Genomic DNA, 20,175 nt, shown 5'->3' with positions numbered 1-20,175 from the left:
ACCACCCACTCCCCCTCCTCTCCCCAGACGTTATCTCTCTCCCACACATTGCCACACAGATGTTGTGCCACAAAGCACTGCTGAATAAGCCACTACAGGGCAGAATTTCCACATGGCGTATTGTCCTCTCAACCAGACAAAAATTAAATCTAGCCTGTAAAAAGGATCTGCGTTTGAACGCCCTTTCTGTGCATTATACCATTGCATGCCATCTTCCTTCAGTTTGTGAGGCTAAATCAGATTCTTAAGATTCCAGAAGACGGATGAAAAATTATTCTAGAGATGATTAAACGTTAGTAGCTAAACATTATAATCCCTGTTTGTTAACCATGGGTCACATCATGCCTCAGAAGAGCAGTGGCTGAACTCATTATGCCCAAAACAATGAACGATTTAAATGGTGTTGACGTTTTGGAGTTTCTTTCCTTTGCTTCACTTTTAAACTTTCTAGTTTTTAGGATGACAAAGTCATTTTCTATAGGCCTTAAATGACGTATATTAATACTAAAAATAAATATGCATTTAACATGTTTCAGTTATTTGATTTCATTCTGATTTCATTAGCACGAGTCTGTATTATCCGTCTATTAATGCTGAATAATGTGAAAGAAAGTCTGTGTATAGGAAAACTTTCATGTGGTACATCTGACCCATACAGATTTAGAAAAGACCTTAAAACAGCAGTTCTTAGGTTTGTAGGTCATAATCTACACAAAGAAAAAACCAAAGACCTTCAAGTGTGAGCCACCTTAAGTCAATAAATGTTCCTATTCAAATGAAATTTGTGAACTAGCATTCAAGCAAAAATATAGTTCTAATTCTATTAATTTTCTATTAATTATTTAATCATTTTAAACAATGTAATGAGCTTTTTGAGAACACTGAATCATGTCCTTTGTGCATTTAAAACAAATGAAATGACTAATTGTCTTATTTTTACAAAGTCAGTATGTCAGTTATTGCTCTTCAGTTGTGTTTGCCTGAGGATTTGAAAGAAAGTGTCCAGTGTCCACACTTAGAAGAACAATATGAACGTGAAAGATGATTCACTTCTAAACAGCTCAGGGCATTCACATTCCAAAGCTTTGAGTTTTGGTACTTTCACCCAGATAACGTTAACTTCGCTCACAATGGATTTCAGTTAATCTCCCAGCTCAACAATATAACTGTTTATTTTCCACTCCTGAGCATTACGAATGGATATATGATTATGTTTGCTTTGTCATAAATTTGTTTAAATATGAGCCAACCCAAGGAGCACCGCTTCCCCAGTCGACTCTCGGTTCCTCCCAAGGTTTTTTTAAGATCTTTCAGTTTTTCAACAGCTTTGGCACTGTTTTTTGTAAAGCTGCTTTGGACCCATAGGCACTGAAAACCACAAAACAAATAAATCAAACTGAATTTAAAATTTAATGGGATCCTGTGGCAATTTGGCGCTAAATTGCTCAATAAAAGTATCTTTAGCACCTGCAGTTATAGCATCTGAAATATGTTTTTGGGTGAAGGACAGACAGGCTACTGTTTGCACTTGGTTTACAGGGCAGACACAAGCTAAATGTTTTCAACACATCAGTTACCTATACAGCATGTTGTTTTTGTACCAGCATATCTATACAATCACATGTCCTCGCATGAATGATAAACCATGTTTAGTATGTAGCCTAGTTGTTGACAGTCATTCTCAACAAAGGGCAAAAATCTGACCCATCTATCTGGTGAGAAGTGGTTCCACTCAGGTGAGAGTTTGAACTCTGCTCTGTTTTGACTCAATAAATGTACTATGAGTACACAAGCTTATTTACTACAGGGGAACAGCCCACTGAGCATCACGACCCGATTCCCTCCTTCAGCATTGGACACCGTCCAACACATACATCACGTACTGCACGCTGGCACTTATACGAAAACCTACAGGGCCTGTTCATTCCCAAACAATATAGTGTTCAGATTTACATACTGCTGTCTTGTCAGACAACTACAAAATATTACAACTTAGTGTCCCCATCACTGAGCTTTGTTTTAGTGCAAACAGGTGACTGTTGCATCAAATTAAACGAGAATCTCTAATCAGTGCAGTAATGTTGTGTGAAAGGTATTTGGCAAAGCAACGTCATTAAACCTTATCCAGAAGTTTAAAACTTTGCTTGACTCTTTGTCATCACGTCAGTCCACACACACACACACACACACACGTCTGTGATTTATGGGGACTTTCAATAGACTTCTATTACTTTTATCCTGTTTATACTGACAACGATATTTTATATCCCCTAACCCTAAACCTACACTTTTTAAGATAAACATAATGTAATTTTTTTATGTCTAAAATTTCAGGTTTCACCATACTTGTGGGGATATTTGGTCACACACACACATCCATGCCAACGAACAGCTGACAGCAAGTGAACATCAACAAACGCGTGTCCTGAGAGGGAGGTGGCGTGCGCTCGCGTCATATGGCCCGCCGCTCTCTGATTGGCCAGCGCGACTCACCAGACATGACCGCGCTTGTTTTCTGCAGAGGAAGCGCGCGAGTAGCACTATTGTACTGTGCATTGAAAGAGACAGCCGCGTTTCACGAAGAGATGATGTGACCAAACAACACATCCTAAACCAGCTTCTGTCAGATTAGCGTTTCGCAATTTAGCTTTGAAAAGCACCGACGCGCTGCCGTTCAGACGTGGACACTGCCTAAAGATCAAGGTGGGTTCCCATAGCCGACACTTCCACTGAGAGCAGTCTGCTTTATAGGGCTAGAAGTATTTGTAGCACAATAGCTTGACTCTGTGCATGATTATTTTAAACGTTTTTCCACATTAATCATTAAGTTTTCGGTTCTCGCAGTGCCAAATGCCAAGACTAGAGGAGCACTGCTGGACCTGCTCCTGTTCATCGACTGTGAAGACTCAGGATCTGTCGAGCGCCCGCTGGATTGTTTGTAAATCGGGAGAGATGATGTCCATCATAACCTCAGTCCTGGGACACGCGTACGGCTCTCTGCACAGCCTCAAGTCCGCTAATTTAATACGACGGGGGCTCGTGTTGTTTATAGTAGGAGTAGTTCTCGCCTTGGTGCTGAACTTACTCCAGATCCAGAGAAACGTTACATTGTTTCCAGAGGAAGTGCTGGACACGCTGTTTTCGTCGGCCTGGTGGATCCCCCTCTGCTGTGGGACAGCTGCTGGTGAGTCACTGTTGTGTTTGTGTTGATGGGACAAAAACCTTCTGCGTGCCGCGGGCATTTTGTTATCGTATGTGCATTACGTAAGAGTCCTCATGATGATTTGGGGGCAGTTTTGTTGACATTGGGCTCCGTCGTTATCGGTTAGCGCTGCCCTGGAAACAGCCGGGCATTCGGGGTCAGTCTTTGGGGTGCTGCTCTTCCATTGGCTGCGCTCAGAACGGGTGAGCTGCGAGGAGGCACGCCATTGGCTGGAAGACAGAACATGCCACTTAGAAGCAAAGAGAAACACGGAAGTCGTGTGCAGCAGAAATAAATAAATAATTCGGACACACACAGCTCCTCCCCCTGCATTCCTCACAGTCCACATAGTGGGCACATACCAGGCTACATCTTTTATTGTAGAAAATGACTTTTGAGAACATTAACCCTTCGTTACTAGTTAATGACTAACACAAAAGTTGTCTACTTGTGTTCTAAAAAGTAATCAAACAAACAATACAAATTAGACTCTACATCAAATATGTTTTGTTTTTGAGGAGTTACTGTTGTTTAAAGAACTTATGTTTTCTCTTTCCTCAGCTGTGGTTGGTCTCTTGTACCCCTGCTTGGACCATCATCTTGGAGAACCACACAAGTTTAAGCGGGAGTGGGCCAGTGTGATGCGCTGCATTGCTGTTTTTGTGGGCATCAATCACGCCAGTGCTGTATCCTTACCAGTCACGCTCATGAAACCGTAGCCAGTGTTTACCATGAAAAATATTTCATCTGTTTTGACACAACACAACCTTTCTGAATAGTTGTAACAAACTGTAGGCATCATATGATGATCGAAACTGGAACAGCAAAATGCACATCATTGCTAGGAGATGCTTGATAGATGAAAATAATTCTTAATATTTGTACTAAAAATATAAAAGAAGTCTGTGCCCATTATACAATAGTTTATAGAAATGAAAGACTTTTTCACCAACAAGCATCGACTCCACCAGACTGCATTTTGGTGCAAAAATATGGACTAAAGTCATGTAGTGTACACCAGCCTTTAATCATAAATATATATTATTACTGGAACTACATAGAAACCGAAGTCCTTCAGTTTATAATCACACATGAAGTCTCTAAATGTATTTAACATTTATCTAAGGAAAGTTTTAACTTAGAACTAACTCGTATTTCCCTTAAGTCAAAGTACCTCACAGAAACTGGACTTTGCCAATAATGTGCAGCTTTCACTAACTCTGGCTGCCCTGTCTCTGGGCCTCTGGTGGACGTTTGACCGCTCCAGGAGTGGCTTCGGTCTAGGGCTGACCACTGCTTTTCTAGCCACCCTCATCGCTCAGCTCCTGGTCTACAATGGCATCTACCAGTAAGTTATGACTCACACAAATTGAGACATTGCAGTCGAAAATAGTTTGTCATGCATCATCAATTACCAAGTGACATCTGAGCCACAGTCTCACTTCTGTATTTATATTACATGTTTAGTCATCAGATATGAGATTTAAGTAAATTCTGAATGGGTCACTTTCTGATCGTAGCCTAACAGTTGTTGGAAGTCATAAGCGAGTTGTTTCAGTGCATTTCTTTTAATGTTTCTTAGGTATACGTCTCCAGACTTCTTGTATGTTCGTTCATGGCTGCCTTGTATATTCTTCTCTGGTGGAGTGACCGTTGGAAACATCGGCCGACAGCTAGCTATGGTAAGAAACGTTTCCCCATATTTTCTGCTCACCAAACCCTTTTCCTGTCATTCATTTATTTTAGTAAAGTACCTGTTAGATTACTCCTGTATTGTCTTTAGTTTCCTGGAGTGCTCTGCATTAAGCCAGTCAACACTTTTGTGTTCAGAAACGAAACTAAAATGGGGCACACCTACAGAAGCAAATGTGAAACTGAAATATCTTGGAACGGTGTCATCAGCTATTTACAGCACTTTAGTGTAAATGTATAACCAGGCGGCCTAAATATTCTAGGAAACAGATCAGACTTGGAGCCAGATTATTACACACAACAATCTGAGTGAGTATTCAGACAAGATCAGTTTTCTAAACCACATTAGAGATGTGGCTGTTACCATAAGAGGTCTGCGATTTCATAAACTGATTCAGATGTATTCCAGCTTTTAACGTTAGCAAAAGGCAACACAGTGACAAATTTAGCTTTTGTATTTGTTGAAGGACCACATGTTAGCTGAAAAAATGGTAGACAGCTTGCCCTGTAACTTTTATAGATGTTATATGTTCGATTTGGAAATATAGGAAATTTATGTGGAAAACTAGGGATCTAGGGATACTTTTGTGCATTTTTACAGCACACCTAAATTTGACTAGAAATAGCTTTTCTATCAAGTGCATTCCTTTTTAGTGATGAGTTTGTTAATGGTTTCCAGTGCTGGGCTGAAACGTCATGCCTGGACATCTTAATTAGCTGCTGATTGTAGTCTGAGGCATGTTTGTGCCGTCCCCTCCAAGCCTTCTCGGTCAGCTGTGGCTCTTTGTCTTGCTGACATAACCTCGTTCTTTCTCAATAAGGGCGTGAAAGCAGATTACGCTCCTTGTTTTTCATGCTAATGGTCAGAGAGATGGTAAACAAAGTGCTTTACTGGCTCCAAGTGGTGCATTGGACATGTTTTTCCCGAGTGCTTTTTGTTTTCGAGTTGGCACCGGATGATGTTGCTTGACCAGCTGGGATTAGTGCTCTGCTAGGATTTTTCTCAACTTTCTTTATGAAGTGGCCAGTTAAGAGATGCAGTGGACTCCCAAACTGGATCTATCTGAATACATTGAATAGAGACAGACCAATGATGTGTCTGTGAATTTCTATTTTGTAATCTAGAGATGGCTATATCTTCTAAGTATAGCTCTAGAGTTAAGATTGTGCAGTAGTAACTAACACTATTCAAACAATGGCAAAGGGAGTATTATAATTACCATTTAAACCGTTTGCACTATACACTGGTTGGCTTTGGATGATTAAATGTTCTCTTTGAGCTCTTTTTGGAGACTGGCCAGCTGCCCATGGGTGAGAGAGTGTTGGCCTATGAAGGGCTATCATATTTTACAGGGCGCCACATCCACACTAGCCTTGTATAATTTGTGCATATACAAGACTCGTCATATATAGTGCATACCAGGTAGTTAGAAAGGAAGACGAGTGCTCTGACTTCCAATACTTAGTGCATATTAATATTTATTTTTAGGTATTTTGCACAGTGGTACAGTTAATGCATGTTCCTTTATTCTGGGTAATCGGGGGGTGAATGCAAATCAAGTTTCCTTTTTTTTTTCTTTTTTTTTTTTTCTGTTTGGTTATGCAAGGTGTGCAAACACTGCATTTTCTTTACTAACAGACAATCTGTTTCTCCACAGGGCTCAACTGAGAAGCCTCATAATGACTAAGCGGGTGTCCGAGGTCATGAAGTGAGCTTCAAAGAGTGCCAAAACTGAGGGCCTTCAAACTGAGACTCAATATTGGGTGTTCCTGTTTCTGTCCAAGCATAACTTTTGCTGTTAATTATACTCCTCTTTATAATGATGCAAGAAATCAAAGAGCAGGTTGGTCTGAATTGGCCCGGTGTGCCATGAACAGCCAAAAGAATCCCCCTGGCATTCATTACTACCATCAGTGTGTCGGCGTTACAGCTCCTTGCAGTAGTGTTACTGGTAACGGCAGTCTCCTTATTACCTAGCTGCTGAAGTGCCGCTATTGGACTGTACGAAATCATAACTAGCTTCACTTTCACTGAAGGTGAAAGTGTGAAAAGTAGTGGTGAAACTTTGTGTATACGAGTGTTTGTGTGTGTGCTGGTCCCTGTGGATAAGGCCAGGGGGAAAAAAAAGGTGGTGTGCACACAAGAACCGAAAGAGTAATCAAAGGGAAAATATTAAGACCGTGCAAAATACCTAAACTATCCAAAGAGGTCTGTGTACTGTCTATATAGGATTTGTTGTAGTTTTATTAGAAAAAAAGAAAAAGTCTCTCATAAAGACTGACCACCTTGAGTGTTATGTTGAGTACCAGAGAGAGGTTTGATTTGCCAATCACATTTGTGCCGACTGGTTAGTGTAGTATATTGACTGAATTGATTGTGTTTTTATCATACTTTGTTGCTTACGCAGACCAAAAGTAAAACTAGAAACACTGGTTTTCAAGAAATGAAGTGGCACCAAGAATCATACGTAAGTTAAAACATCAAGGCTTCATTTGTATTAATGTAAACTCACAAAAATGGTGTAAAGAAGTCAATTTAAAGGTTTCTAAATGAAAAGGTTGTAAACTTGGGATAACTAAACGTCCAGAAGACATTTTTACTGTGGCCTCAAGGGTTTGCAATCTGTGATTGCCTTTGTATTATAGAATTAAGTGCTTTTGTCACTTCCTCTCCAGTACAGAGTACTTTCTCTGTACTTTATTCATTATGTATTGCTTATCACCTGTAGCTGATTCTGTTTGTAATATAAGAGGAATCAATGGGCTAGTGTGGTTTGGGGGTCTTAGCAAATGAAGTGCAATCAGTTTCTGTGAGTCTGGTATTCTTTCATATTTATTACTTTATAATGTTAAGGTACTCCAGACGACTCATATGCAGTATAGCAACATGCCAGCAATAAACACATTGTTTATACATATATGTGGAGATGTAATATGACATCAGACGCTTTTTTTTTTTTTTAAAGAAGTCACACAATATAATATTGCAGATGATACCAATGATCATATTCACTGGGAGAAAAAAAACACCATGTTCTGTGTCTTTACTAGCAGTAGTAAATTGGAAAAATAGTTTTTAAGAAAATGCTGTTGTATTTTGGGAATGTCTGAAGAAGAACATGAGGGAATGTTTTAAAACGTTGCTCTCAGGAGTAAGAGGCTCTTTCTGAACCTCTGTGCTTCAGGGAAGGAGAAACTGAATGAAAGCTTTATTTTGAGGGGAGTGAGATATGTGATGATGTGTTTCTAAGAGGGAGTGTACCCTGTGTGTCTTTACCACTTCATTTATACTGTTTTAGGTTCAATGAATGAAATTCAATAAAATCGTGTGTTGTATAAATGGTCTTTTGAGTTATTCATTCACTCTTGACATTTGTGGGCCAGGCATAAAAAATGCATGCATTTTATTCAGTAATACCAAGACTAATTTTTAATGTTTCTTCATAGGGTTTATTCTTATTGTGGTTACATTGAGGTTTTAAAGCAGATGGGATCAAACAGGAAGAAGGAGTTTGTGACATTAATTAATATAATGTTCAATACATTTTATATGTGAAACATTATTGATATCTTGTTGCTTTTGGCTAATCTTACTTACATTTGTAATACCTTTGTACAAGTTAAGAATCTTTGTACAGTAAAATGTTGTTTACAGTTATACATTTATTGCGTACACAAATAAAAAAACTGATTTTAATTTGTGATGTCAGACATCAAACTCCTCAGAATCCAAATAAATCCTTCTCCCTTTTCTGTCTCTCTGACCTCATTCTCTTCCTCTCGGACGTCTATGAGGAAGGAGTCATCAGAGACAATTTATCCTATCCCCTCAGCTATATCAGCCATTAGGATTGACCATACATTTAAAAATGTGTGAAAGCACATACATGATAATCTTTCACCCATCTTTTAATTTATATTTCCAGAATGTATATTCTTACAAAGAAACATACATATTTAAACATATTCCCTGTTACTGTTTAACCTACTACATCCTCTTGCCTTCAAAGTCAAGAGCAAACGTGAGCTGTCCAAATGAATGTTTAAAGAATGAACCCTAGCTGGTGCAATGCCACTTGTTGGCAAAGGGGCCTGAACTTGAGATAACAGTGTTAGCATCTTTCAGAGGTTTTTTTTTTTTTTTTTTTTGGCAAAAAGCATTTGGTTAAAGTAAACTGATTTAAGCTACTACTATGACTTTTTTAATGATTAAAAATGCATATTTATTTAAATACATATAGAAGTGTATAGGATGAAATACATACATCCCATCTTCTCTACCGTTTTAAACACTTATTATTCCCGCTAGCATATAAAAAATACTTGAAATACAGCCTGACATTGTCCAATACAATCAGTAGAATGTTCCTCTTGTGTGTTTGGAGTGAGGAACAGAATGTGTGAATTCATATACCAACAGTAAATTGAGTTGACCAATAAAAGCGAAGAAAAAAGAATTAAGCTGTGTGTTGCACGTACATGAAATGTATTATAGCTATACTGGCTAATTTTGACGCTTCAAAGAACACTTTCATAAATTTGGTACCAATTTACATCAGCAGATGGCAGTATTGTACATTTTTCAACAGTACCACGTTAGATTGAAGAGGGACCCCTCATGGTCGCATGAACCCTGCCTGCTCCTAGTCAGACTTCAACAGTGACAAGCATGGCGTTGTGGATGTCCCTTCACATCTGATACAAAAGCCAGATGTTGGCAAAGGACAAATGAAAATGAGGGAAATCTCAAAATAAACCAGCTTTTTAGCAACGTTGAACGTACATTTCAGCATTTCTGGTGGTTACTGAACACAAAATCAACAACACTTGTTGAATAAAGACATAAAAGCATAAAGAATGTGTGAAGTTGCATCAGAATTGCACTCAACAGCACTGGATTTCTGGTGGTGAAAGTGTTGTGTGGGCTGAGATTTGAACCTTGCTCGATACATTAAAAATAAATGTTTCTACCATACTTTATTTTGCCCTTGAGCATGACACTTAACCTCGGGTTGCTCTGGAAGTCGGTCCCTAAAAAAATCTGCAAGTTCTTTTCAGTAAAAGTTTACATCAGCTATTCTGTAGGGCAAGAGAAAGGTACAAGCCAAAGATAAAGAACAACAAAATAAATGTTTGTGCGTGTTGGTGGATTTTCCATGTGTTTGTATGGAGATGACTTGCAGAGGCTTTAACAGGCGTTGAGGATTTAGATTGCTCTTTGGCCCTGGGTAAGGCCCCCCACCCACCCCACCGCTCCTCTAATGGAAGATGATTCAGTCGAACGGACGAGAAGACAGAATCGCAATTACCCAGACTTATTGAACTCACCCCTGACATTTCTTTGGCTTCTCACTGAACTAGCACAGGAGTACCAGAGGACAGGGAAGTAGAGGAGAGATGAAGGGGAGTGGGGGGATACAGAGAGAGAGAGAGAGAAGACAGAATATGTTAATGACAAAAGAGACCGAGACACTTAGAAAATATATTAGATTACACAGAGTACACAAGCCTTCTTAAAGGTCTTGCACCTGAAAAGATATAATGCAGCCATATAGAAACATGCACAATTAGACAAAAAAAAAAAAAAAAGAATAAAAACAGAGACAAAATGAATCGCCGCCTTTTTCAACCAACAAAATTATCTTAAATTGGACCGCCAGGCTGTGAAATAATTTCTGCCTCAGTCAACACTGTCACTGATTCTGGGGATTGACGTGTGCATGTTAAACCACAATGGCAATCTCTCTCCATTCTCTCGTTCGGTATCTCTCGCTCATTGTCTCATCACCGTCTCACTCAATCTTTGAGGGTAGCAAGATAATGAATTGAAGAATTAGACCTAATGGGACACAGACCAGCGACGGTGTTACAGGAGGGTGCAAAAAAAAAAAAAAAAAACAGAGCACCATTTCAGTCCAAATTGCCCGCGATGCCATTCAAATGCCAGTCTGGCATTTAAACATGTCTCACCCCTCACAACTGACCAGGACTTCCATTCGCCTCAGTCAGTCTGATTCAGCCCTGCTTGTTCTAATTGGTTTATGGATTCCATGGTCGATCACAAGACAAGAGCTCTTACAGCAAAGATAGGTGGTGGCAAAGTGCTTTTCGGTAAGGAGGGTCAAGGTCACAGGATTCGACAAGGATTCTGTTATTACAATAATCAACAAGGGTGTAGCTGTGATTATAACAGCATAACAAATATATATTTCTACAATTGATCTAATTTAGGATTCAATATCAAATAGGGTCTCAAAAATTCTAAATGTACTAGTTGTGATATGCAGGTGAATGAAGGGAAGGAGACAATATAGAGATTAGATCAGTCATTTATTACCATGGAACTTTATATCAACAGTGTCATATAATGAAGATTACAACTGATATTCTTTAGGCATTGTACAAAAGAAAATCAAACGCACTTCTCTCTTGTGTGCAGCGGAATGAATTTCACAGTTCTGCGATGGCTGCAGTCAGAAAAGTAAATATCAGGTGGTGACACGTGAAGCGTCTGATCCGCACAAATCCTTTACAGTGCAAATGAAATACACATGGCATTACGGTCTGGGATTACCAGTCTGCTGACTGCCGTTAGGCCTGCCACTATTACAACCTAATCAAGCACATGAACACACACTCTAATGGTAGGCCAGTGCCGCAAAGCCTGTTGTCCGGGGATTTTTTTTTTTTTTTACTATATGTCTAATTAACAATGATACAAATGCAAAAAAACCAAACAAATAAAAAATAGGAGAAGGATCATATCATTTGGGAAAAAATTAAAGGGAACAGATTCCATTCCAACTATACTTCGTGTTTTCAGAAATCTGATTTTATTGCCGTTTTCCTTATTGTTAAGACTGGAGTAATACAACTTATTTGGTTTCTTCAAAGCATTTAATTAATTTTTAATTTTATTAAAAAATCACGTAAAATGACATACATTTAGCTTGAGGTCAGTGACCTTGTTATGGGATTCTGCCATGTCACTTTAAGATAAAGAGTTTTTATACTTAGTCATTTGACCTAAATATTTAGCAGGGACTTTCTTTTAATATGTAGGCTACTTCCTCAGCGAGCTTTTAACAGTTCACACTCTACTTTTGTGATTACTACAAAACATTTAACCGACAAAAGCCACATTTATGAAAAGAAAATGAATACATTTAGTAAAACAGATATCATTTTAAAAAGCAGTGCAATTTCAAGATAGAATTATTTCCTTTCTTGTGATTCAAAACTGTAAAACCTAAAAATTTACTTGCAGGGAACAAAGACAATTTCATGTCTAGTGTTTTAATTCCAAAATTACAGGCTAATTAATCTCAATTATTATTATTTTTTTTAAAAGTGCACTAATTATTAATCTTTTTTAACCCTGTTTCTAACTCACCCAAGAATAGATCTTTATACAAATAACCAACCATTAGAAAATAATTTAGTAAGCCTAATTACCCAGTCTTTGCATGTTCACATTTAATACGAGCAGCAGAAGGAAGGAGAAACAGGAGGACTAGATGGAGCACAATAGTCTTTATTTCTAACCCTTTGGGAGCATAACTTGCTCTCGCCCTCAAGTGCGTTATTGCTTTGAACGTTTATTGAGAGACAGTCACGTTCATTCACACATTATCTTTCATCTGTTAGCTCAGCTGAGTAATCTTAAATATTTAGAAAATTCAATTTACGTATATTAGAAGTCGAATTCAGACATGATGACGAAAACGGTTCCATTTATCTTCCAAACACTGTGCAGAGATTCCTCCTTTGAATTATTTTTTGACAAGTGATGTCAAATTTGTGAAGTCAAAGCATAAAGGCATAGGCAGCTTATGTAGCGGAATATTTTAAACTTGAATGAAGAATACGAAGTGCAAAAAAACAGCGAAGTGGAGATAAATAGATTAGTGTGTGTGAAAGATGGCGAAATAACGCATTCCCCGTCACAAAGCAGGAGAGCAGCTGTGGACGGAGCAGGTTCCGCTCGAGTACAGACGCACAAAAGACCACTCCAACTTTCTCAGAGAGGCACTGGAAGGGACACTAGGGGAAAAAAATACCCTATCCGCTCTGAAAATATCTGAGGTAGACATTTCTTCTGCATTCAAAACTTTAAACGTAATCGCAAGAAACACGCTGGGACCTTTGACCTCATATCAGGTCCATGCCTTACATGATTGACAACCTCGTTTCAGGAAGTCCTCTCATCTCAGCTGTGGTCAAAATAAATATCTTGGGGGTTATGTGGTAAGGTTAAAGGTGGGGCACGCGACACAGCATCTTCTCTATATATACACTTGCTGAACCTGAAGATATGATTAGTGATGCCACACAAGGAGAAAACCCAAGCCCATTTACAAAAAATAAATAAATAAACCCACTATGAAACCTAGATAGAAATGGCACTTAAATTGTGACTGTAAGTCTATCATATCACGTGTTTTTCCTAACCAGCCATACTTTTTTTATTTGATACTTGCTTGTTAGGCTATATATTAATTCGCCAACCCGTCTGACCTTTTGCTGATGTGTGCACGCGGGGACTTGACAGACTGAGCTATAGTGTAACGTGCTTATTACGTAATAAACATACTAATTGTTTTACAAAATAAGTGACGCTAACGTGAATCAGCCTAAGCAACAAGTGCACAGTGAGGTGGAAGTGAGAATAGTGTTAAGGGAAGTGATTATTGTGCACATGTCACACGCCACACTTGTCGCGAGGGCCGTAAACAATCACAAGCACGCGGAACAGGTGCCAATGGAATTCAAAGCAGCTAAACTCCCGCGAAGAAACCAGGATCACGCCCTGTGACCCACCCAGGGTGTTCAGACCTCGCTACAGGTAACCTATAGAATGCGAGCAAGCGCTGTCTAATGTAACTGATTGTTTCCTATTGTTTTACGTAGGTGTACCCATTTATAAGGCTCCTTCATCTCATGCTAGGGGTTAGAATGAAAGAAAAATTAACCCTATAAGCGTATGGCCACCACGTGCTGTTTATTAGCCACTGTCACAAGTAAGATGTCCCAGCACCTGAAGGGTGCATATACATTTACATTTATTTATATTCAGAGAGGGACCAGCATTAGCCTAACTGTGCATTAAAAAAAGAAAGTCTCTATATTCGCTAAATAATTATTTGAACTTATTTTGCACATAACTTTTTCAACAGAACTAGCACTGTGCGTTTGAAATAATTTGTTAGTAAAACGGGAGAATAATCTTCCAAGCAATCAAAGCTTATTTTAAAAAAAAAATCGGGACATTTTAAGCCTATATTTTAATAAATCATATTTAGATTTTTTTAATTGATTACGTTTATTATAAGATAAATTATTAATATGATAAAACTTCTAATAGTCATTTTACCTGTTTAGCAAACTCCCAGGTAAATTTACTAAATGAGCGGAAATCGGAGAATAATTTATTGAAACGGCAAATATAGTCTAATGATCATGTTATTCAAATAGGTTTCTTTCTCTTTTTTTCAAATAAAATGGAAATCAGAACATAAAATGGTAGGCTACTAGATATTATTAACGAATTCTGGACATGTTAAAATGTTAAATTGGAATAGATAGACATAATCTGAACAGAAATTCAGAATTCAGAATAATTAATTGTGTTTTTGTTAGTTTAATCAAACATTCAGTAATGTTTACAAAATTAAGATACGCAGTTAAATTTAAACGAAATGTATTCATGTATTAAGTTAAAGGAAGTTGCATATACAATTTTGAAGTCATTAATAGAAAAACGAAAACAATTTAAAAATGTTAATCTCGTAGTTCTAACTAAATTACTTCAAAATCAGATTACTTTAGTAGAATATTCATTACAATCATGCTAGCTTCGTTTTAATAAATTGGAGGTAAGAATAAACTGGGCATAACACAAAGTGAATATTTAAATAACATGTGTCCCGACTACAACAACTGACCAACATTTAAATGGCATAAATTTAACCACTTGGAACAAAGACGTTTATGCATGGATGTAGGCTTCATTCATGGTTTTCTGTCAGGGTTTAACAAAATACAATACAGACAGACTAATGCATAATATTACTCATACATATTTTTACAAAAATAATAAAGCTTTATATATAATAAAGCTATATATATATATATATACACACACAAACGTTTTTCAATGAGTCAATCAGTTAATTAATCTAAATGAAATTTAGGCTTCTTATACCACATCAAACATGAAGAAAATGTATTTATTACAATTCGTAATAGTGTAGACAAGTTTTTTTTCTTTTCCCTTTCGTAAAAGTTACTGACAACCGGTCACAAACCAATTTGAGAAAATGCGTTTGATCCGTGATGTTAATGAAATATAATCTGGGCTGACACCTCTGAGAGGCACTCTAAATGCGTGTTTTCACGGAGAGAAAATGCTTGGTATTTGTGAAAGTGAAAATGCACCTGTGGCACTTTCTTGCATTTGGAAAGACAATCGACATTAAACGTTTACAAATATTTTAAGCATCATCACAGATTTTTTACGTTAGTTGAGGGGAAAAAGGTCTAACCACGCAAAAACGTTTCGTCTCTCCGATTCACTGAAATCTAAGAAGTGGGATGAGAGAAACAAGGCTAAAGCTTTGACTGTCAATGAAGCCATTTTCTCCAAAAAAGGGTCTCAAGATGGGAGCAGCATTCAATTAACTTGATCCCATCTAAAGAGCCTTAATTAGGTTTGTGGAGGACGCCACATGCACGGTGGGTCAGGGACAGCGAGACTGTGTCGACTGAAAGGAGACTTATTTACGCCAGGACGATCAGACGCTTTAGAATTAAAGGCATTAAAACCTATCAACTCTATCCTCCCGGCGTTTTCAAAGTGTCCACTCTGCTAGGATCCGGACCCCGACAGTTCCCTGGCTTTGATGGAGGAATCTGGATTTAAAACAAGAAGCATCAGTCATGCATTTAGACCAATACCCACAGAGGTATTGGTTGCACTTTTTTTGGTATTGGACCAAATATTCAGCGGTGGATTGCAGACATAAGTCGCGTTTCTCAGGTATGGATTCCTTCCAATCGTTACATTTAAAGAGCTTTACAAAAAAAGATATATGTTTGTAGCATCGAAAGTAACTGTCATCGTGTCATTGCAGATCCGAGTGGTGTTGGCTGGGTTGGATCCTGCCCTGCATGGTGTCAGGACTCATATCGCTGGTGTGCTTTGACTGACCGTGTTAGGATGAGTGTTTGTGATTTTCTGAGAGCAAGACAGTGTGTGTGTGTGTGTGTGTGTGTGTGTGTGTGAGAGAGAGAGAGAGAGAGAGAGAGAGAGAGAGAGAGAGAGAAAGCGAGAGAGAGAGAGTTGAGGTGGGTGTGTTATCCTTTGTATCAGGCTGCAAGCTCCATGATCACCAAGGCGCGCGCACACACACACACACACCATCGCGTCCATTCACAAATCGAGTCAGCGCGTCAGCACCTATTGTAGTGACTGAGCCAGTGGCATATACTGTGTGTTGGGAGCACAAGAGAGTCCAAAGACAACACACAGTGGGTCAAACACTAAGCACTTCCAGTCTAAACTGGTACAAAACATTGATTTAAATAAAAAAAAATACGCCCTATATGCTGACTATCACATATTGATAGGCCTAGGAAGCTCTTAGCCTTATACTGGACACTTTGCAAGAGCAAACGGCACATCACCTTCACACCTTTGCTGTGGGACAATAGTTTGAGCTATTTTTGTATTTTTATTTAATAATTATAATTTATATATTTTTAAGTAGCCTATGCATATTGACAAGTGTGTCTGTTTGGATATTGCAATTAAAAATAATAATAATAAATAATAGTAAATAAAGAATAATAAAAATTATTCTGAGTTATTTCGTTATTTCCTCTGAATCCGTGCTTGTGTTTACACATTTATGCTTGGAAAACACGTTTGCTTTCCAAGTGTGATTAGTGTTTGCATATTCCTCCTTACAAACAAGAAAATGCTACATAGACTATTCATAACTAATATAATAGTTTAATTCATGTTTAGACTTTTTCCCGTTTGGTCAATGTAAATAGCATCAATGAACGATATTTTGTCTATCACGCAAAACAGGCAAACATTACTTCGCATAGCTAAATAAATAAATATAAAAACATAAATTAAACTCTTTGCTAAAGTAGCCTATCCCTATCACCAAAGCTTACTTTAAACAATGTAAACACAGAAAAATATCTTTGATTATCTAAGAACGAAAGTTATTGATTAACCTCAGTAAACAAAAATGTCAGCGAGAATCGGTTTACAAACAAGGCCGTTATTCTAGGCTACTTAATTGACACTGTGCCATTAATATTTTCTTCGGTGCTCCAATTGTGGATGTTTTTTAGGTGCAAAGCAAACAGAATGATTCATAAATATATCGCCTTATGTAGAAAATATTTAATTTTTCTGTACGTGTTCAGGAAGATGTAATTGTCAAACAGACCTCAGTTTTGACATAACGGCGCAGTGAAATCTTTTTTTTTTTTTTTTTTTTTTTTTTGATGAATAAGGATAAGTAAATGAAGTGTCCCCAGGGTGAGCTATATTCTGGAGACCAACATATAGACAAGATGCGCACGTGAACGCCCGTGTGCACGACTGACATGTCACAGACAACACAAAAGACGAAATACTGATGTCATATCAAAGCAAATAAAAACATCAACGTATAGACTTAACCCTATGCACAGGGTTTCACTATTGGTGCCGCTGCTGACATGTTTACCTTAAAGCACCCTAAGAGCCGCTATAGTGTGAAATTAACGTGATATGAAATAACTGCATGAGCCTGCCTGAAATAGCACCATAGTGTAATTCATCATATGATGTAAGATACAGAGCGTAAAATGTTGAATATTCAAGATTTACCCTAGATGCACTTTAGAAAGCTATATTTATTGCTGATGATCTTCTTTTTGCTGTATAACAGCCTCTTAACTGTTATGGGAGGGGACGCCTCATATTGGTTCGTGACATCACAGGATACAGAGGATGAAGCAGCAGAAGTGGAGGGTAAATGAGGAGACAGGGATGCTTCATTTATGGAACATCGTTGATCTAATGCATTGCTGTTTTATTTTAATTAGATAAGTTCTGGCTTTAACAATCATAACATGTAGGCTAACTGTTGTGATTTGCATGTCTGATAAGGAATCTATTCTACGCGCAAAACAAAATAATTGCGTAAAAAGCAATTCGCTCTTATGCCAGGGCGAGCGTTTCAGCCCTGACTGTAGCAAAAGAGAGACAGTGATAGAGGGCAGGCCAGGGCGCTTGCGATTTGTCAACCGCTCTATTGTCTTTCAACCATTCCGCGCATAGAGTGAGTCTACGAGTCTACGGTGAATTTCTTGCGGGTGATTAAAACCGCTGTAAAAGAATGCTCTCTTGTCATTAAAGCCAATGCATCCTTGAAGACCCTTAGATTAGAGCCGTGTCCATTCCACTTTTGAGAAAGGCTGTACAACAGGCCAGTGGCTATTGAACCGCCATGGACCATTCACATGGCTGTTGTCGGGGGATCTCCATCATGCAACAATAGGCCATCAATATGAATGTAGCAAATATAAAAAACATGACTAAAAATATTTTGCCCATAGTTTATTCCCCCTAACAAAATAATTAATGTTCACAATAAAACAAAATAACCCACAATGAACAGCAAATATATATACATATATATTCAGACTGTTAATTAAAACAAAAAAAAACATATATATTGTTATTAAAAGGTGGGAAATCATGAAAAATATAGAAAAAAACTTGCCTTTTTAAGTGGCATTAAAATAAGGTGGTTAGGCAGATGATATAAACCAATTTGTAAAGAGACTGCACGCTCTTGGCTCGCCACAGAAACTTCCTAATGAGAAATGCAATCACAGAAGGCCTCTTGAGAAACCTCTTTAGTTAGAAAAGCTATAGCTACTGCACTTTCATTATGAGAAGCTAACCACCTAAACCGGCAGCTCCAACAAGGTGATGTCCTTACAAACGTTATACTAAGGGCATGAGGGTTGATGCTAATGTTGATTTCGTTGTGCTATAGGCTGTAAAGGTCACAGCCAGTGTAGCCCAATGTTTAGGCTCCTTAGGCGCGATTAATATACGTAATGACTCTAGGCTGCCTGATTAAGAATAAAGAATGAAATGAATCCGAATCACAATGATGTGCACGATGCATTTGCTGCTCCTTGGTACCTGGAGAGCGCGAGACAGTAACCGTATCTGCAATACAAGGCATTGGGCATTCAGCCGTTGCCAGAGCTCCTAGGCTCTGGTTAAACCTTATGAACGAGTGAAAGAGAAGTTCTACTATTTCTTTTTTGGCGCGACTAAACGCAAATTAACATTTTTTGAAATACTATATTATGTTTAAAGAGCCATTGGCATCTGTCCAAAGAAATATGCATCCAATCATCATTACCATTGAAATATTGACTGTTCGTGTCTATAGCCTAGATGAAGAACCCTCGGTATGTATTTCTTTTAGTTTACTTTTTCAGTTTTGTATGCAGTGTATAGTGCGTATAAATAGTGCGTAGGCCTACTCATGATTCTGTAACAGGCTAATAATGCCGAAAATCTTTATCGCTGTAAATCATGCCAAATTGAATAAAATTGCTCTGAATGTTGAGAAATCTGAATTTCGCCTACTACTCTTCCATAAAAAGTCATCACACATCAAGAAAACAGTACTGGTTGTTATGGCTTTGGAACACCATGCACACCATTGCGGAACGATGTTGCCTCCGCACGTTTTGGTTGAACACATGGTATTTTAGGCTCCATTACACAAAGCTGCAATGTAAATAATACAATAAGATGTTTTCCCTTCTCAGTAAACTTAACATAACTCAATGATATCAGTATAGTACAAAAAAATAAGATTAAATAAAAAAATCGGATTTTAAAATCTGTAGGTTCGTGAGTGCATTCGGAGAGTTAGTTGATGACCAAACCTGGGTAAATGATAGCCTACAAAAAACATGCACAGCACACATAGTTACCCTACAAGTAAACCTCTATGATTAAAACGTGAAGACCGTGTTCAGTATGCAAGCTGCGTTTTTGGCACTGCCTGAATTTGTATTTTGGTGAAGTACTGTGTCTTTAAATGTGCAAGGATGAGTGTTGTCTGTTACTCTCGAATCAGGGTCATGTGACTAGATCTTGACTATTCTATTGGTCAAAGGCACGTGTCTAGGATACCGGAGTGTAACGTCACTGGGGGCTCGTATTAAAAATAAGAACAAAAATC

The 20,175-nt window shown here is 38.1% G+C and overlaps 1 protein-coding gene across 1 annotated transcript; it reads left to right on the top strand.

Annotated features, from left to right (window-relative positions):
- Positions 1-2,473: 2,473 nt before the first annotated feature.
- insig1 (insulin induced gene 1) lies at positions 2,474-8,234 on the top strand. Its single transcript, XM_052561983.1, has 6 exons — positions 2,474-2,703; positions 2,845-3,184; positions 3,764-3,888; positions 4,384-4,550; positions 4,785-4,884; positions 6,553-8,234. Exons 2-6 carry the CDS (start codon positions 2,851-2,853, stop codon positions 6,580-6,582), a joined length of 756 nt encoding a protein of 251 aa, XP_052417943.1. The 5' UTR covers positions 2,474-2,703; positions 2,845-2,850; the 3' UTR covers positions 6,583-8,234.
- The last annotated feature ends 11,941 nt before the right edge of the window (positions 8,235-20,175 follow it).

The sequence above is a fragment of the Carassius gibelio genome, chromosome B7, assembly GCF_023724105.1.
Source record: "Carassius gibelio isolate Cgi1373 ecotype wild population from Czech Republic chromosome B7, carGib1.2-hapl.c, whole genome shotgun sequence".
Lineage (NCBI taxonomy): Eukaryota > Metazoa > Chordata > Actinopteri > Cypriniformes > Cyprinidae > Carassius > Carassius gibelio.
The sequence above is the reverse complement of the archived record's forward strand: the minus strand, read 5'-3'. Positions and strand labels throughout refer to the sequence as shown.